General features: G+C 43.7%; 1 protein-coding gene across 2 annotated transcripts in view; it reads left to right on the top strand.

The window, feature by feature from the left end:
- Positions 1–3,325, top strand: part of ANP32E (acidic nuclear phosphoprotein 32 family member E) — an 11,804-nt gene that overhangs the window by 1,011 nt on the left and 7,468 nt on the right. For both annotated transcript variants that reach the window (XM_004716576.2, XM_045295682.1), the window contains exons 2-3: positions 1,854–2,003; positions 2,446–2,568. In XM_004716576.2, the coding sequence (XP_004716633.1) occupies positions 1,854–2,003; positions 2,446–2,568 (273 nt within the window). The remainder of the gene's footprint in view (positions 1–1,853; positions 2,004–2,445; positions 2,569–3,325) is intronic.

The following is a 3,325-nucleotide window of genomic DNA, read 5'->3' on the forward strand; positions in this document are numbered from 1 at the left end:
CCGTGTGGTGTCGCGGTGGCCGCCGCGCCGAATCCGACCCCCGGAGGCGGCTCTCGCCCAGCGCCACCCTCGGGTCGGAGTCGTGTTGCGCCTTGCAGACGGGCTCGTCGAAACGAAGTGATGCGCTCTTGCTACTGTCGCCGAGTTAAAGAGACGGCTGGGCGGGGGCCACGGGAGGCGGGGTGTCCGCTTTGGGGGGCGGGCGCCGGGTCTGTGGCCCAGAAATAAGCTCTCGATTTGGAAGAGACCAGAGAGCTGTTATTTCCTACTTTTAAACGGGTGGGGGCTAGAAGACGGACAAGACCCTGACTGGTGGGCTGAGTGGGAACTCGAGATAGTTTGGTAATCATTTAAAAATCGTTCTCAGAAGCTGGCGGGGGGCGGGGGGCCGAGGACGAGGACACAGCCCTGGCTCATCCAGAAACCCCTTGATGTCTTTTAGGGTCTACTTTTTAGGAAAAGCAACATCAGACATAAAAGCTCTTTCTCTGAAACACATTTAAAATCCTTTTTTTCCTGTCTTGGTTGGGGAAATGAATTTGCCTTCCTTGCCCCTCATAACCGGAGCAGGCACCCCCTCATAGCAGTCCCTCTTTTGCAGCCTCCCACCCCCACCCCCAAGGCTCTGTAATAACGGGTCTCAAATTTGTAAACATCTTGACAGTTAACAGAGCATTTCTCATGTTTGTTACTTACCTTTCTCTTTCAGATAAACTTGTAAGTTGAATTGTATTGTCCAGAATCCAAATTAGCAAACCAAGCAATGATGTGATTTACTTCAGTGGTAGAACTGGTTTTCTGAAACCGAATCTAGTGGCCCTTCCACCACCCAGCTAGACTGGGCCTCACAAGTCTTGGCATTGAGGCACGACTCTGCCACATACGAATTGTGTGACCCTGGGTAAATAATCCCTGTCCTCTGAGCCTTAATTTCCTCATCTCTAAGTGAGAGAGCATTTTGCTTCTCTTGCTCCCTGAAATAATTATGTCCAGGTCACATTCATATAGGGGAGGGGGCATTCCTGGTTGCTAATCTGTAGCTTTCACAAGACTTCAAACATCACTTTGCTGTGGACATAGAGACCAGACTGGGCCTCCTGCCTCCTCCCTCCCTCCTCAGGTTAAGTCTGTTAGAGCCCACACCAGAAGTTTTGTTGCTACAACTTTGACCTAGCAGAGGATCCAGTTTTCCTCCCTGGTCCACGAATGGAGGAAAGGCCACAAAAACAATACCAGGATGGCAGGGAAAAGAACATTTTTGTCAAGGATGTTGGGGTCTAAGTGATACTGCCTGGCCTCAAGATTAGAACCAAAAATACCCAAAAGCCAGGCTATTCCAGAAGGGTGACAAGGTTTTGTTTTGAAGTTTGGTGGTACGGTATTTATTAACCAAAGAGGAGCTGAAAACGGAAAGGAAAACAAAACTACCAAAACGGTTTGCTTTCTTCTCTGTGCAAACTTTTAGCACAACTGGCTTGAATCCTTTTCCAAGAGCCCAGTTCCCCCCTCTCCCTGCATTAAAATGTGCCCCGATGCTGAGGGTCATTCTCAAGCACTACTAGGGTCAGAGACAGGTTTTACCCTGAGACCATTTTCAAAGTTTTATTCTTTATGTCACCATGGTTTGAAGCAGACATTACATTTGTTAGTTGAAGTTTAACATTTGGAAGATTGACTATATTACTATTAGCCAGGGTGTGTTTTTTTGGGGGGAGGGAGGAGTAAAAAGGATCTGTGTGGTGATTTTAAAAGGGGTGTTGGTTTTAAAACTCAAATTTCTTAAATGTCAGGATCCAGGTCTGTGTCTAAACAGACAGCAGACGAAAGTGGCATGAATATGTTTCTTCTAACAGGTGACAGAGTTGGTCCTTGATAATTGTCGGTGTGTCAATGGGGAAATTGAGGGCCTGAATGACACTTTTAAAGAACTAGAATCTCTGAGCATGGCTGAAGTGGAACTAAGTTCACTGGCTCGACTTCCCAGCTTAAACAAACTTCGGAAGGTAAGTTGGCTTTAGGTGTGAAAGCCTCACGGGCTAGTTTGTTTATTTTTGGCCAAATGAAACCATTCTGTCAAACTGATCACAAGATTCTAAGTTTCTAGAGATAAGAAAAACATTAGGACCTTGGAATCTGCTCTAGGATTGCTTTCACAAAATACACATTGAACAATGGACTCTGTGACACAGATTTGGAACTAGCGTCTACCAAATGTTTGTCTCTGGAACAGTCCAAATGTTGTGCCACTGGAACCAATCCTGGGCTGGGAGTCCATTGCATAAGGCTTCTAGTGTATGATTTGTGGGAATTTGTAAGTTATTGACTCATAGTGGCAATCTCAGGAACCCAGAGAGAGGAATGATCATTGTTTGTCATTGATATATTTTTTTTCTGATCCATCCCCTCGTCACTATTCTTTGTTTTCTTCCCATATTGAATATGTAGTTAGAACTTAGTAACAATAGCATTTCCGGAGGCTTGGAAGTCCTGGCAGAGAAATGTCCAAACCTCACCTACCTCAATCTGAGTGGAAACAAGATCAAAGATCTCAGTACAGTAGAAGCTCTGGTAAGTAGGGAAAGTTTTGTTTTTGGATTTACTTTCTAATTTTTTTTTTGGTTGGAATTTCTGCTATTTGTATTTTGTCTTCTTAAGTTCTATTTAATTCTTAAAATTCCTAAATTGCTTCTATGCTATTATCTAAAGGGTTACTGTTTCCTCTTCCTTTACGGTGGTAAAATAGCTAGAGAAGTGTTCGCATCAGTGAGAAATTTATCATTGGCATTAGGAGTTGAATATCTTGTTATTTTCTTAGCTTCTCTTCCTTTCCTTCTTCCTCGCTTATTCTTGGAGTTGTTTTATGGCTTGCTCCCTTGTTTCCTGGTATATGGGCAGGAAAAGGAAATGAAGTGAAACAAAATTGTTGCACTGAATTTTTTTTAAAAGGTTGGGAGGAGGTTGAAATTGTTGAGACACACTTGTTTGTGGATTGAAAATAAACTTAAACATCGCTGCTGCCTCTTTATGCCCAGATTCAGACAGCAGAAAGGGGCTGGGTGTCTCCTGAGATCTGAGTCAATAAGGCACCATGCCATGCCAAGGACTGATGACAAGGGTGGCTCTACTTGACATATAGTCCTTTAGTAGGAATTTTTGATAATTTAAGAATTAAAAAAAAAAATTTTTTTTTAACCCAATATCTTAAGCCTTGAATGTAAATTTTAACATTTTCTTTATGCCCAGATTCAGACAGCAGAAAGGGGCTGGGTGTCTCCTGAGATCTGAGTCAATAAGGCACCATGCCATGCCAAGGACTGATGACAAG

Source organism: Echinops telfairi, unplaced genomic scaffold (genome assembly GCF_000313985.2).
Source record: "Echinops telfairi isolate 266 unplaced genomic scaffold, ASM31398v2 ScPeMD7_5805;HRSCAF=6673, whole genome shotgun sequence".
Taxonomy (NCBI): Eukaryota; Metazoa; Chordata; class Mammalia; order Afrosoricida; family Tenrecidae; genus Echinops; species Echinops telfairi.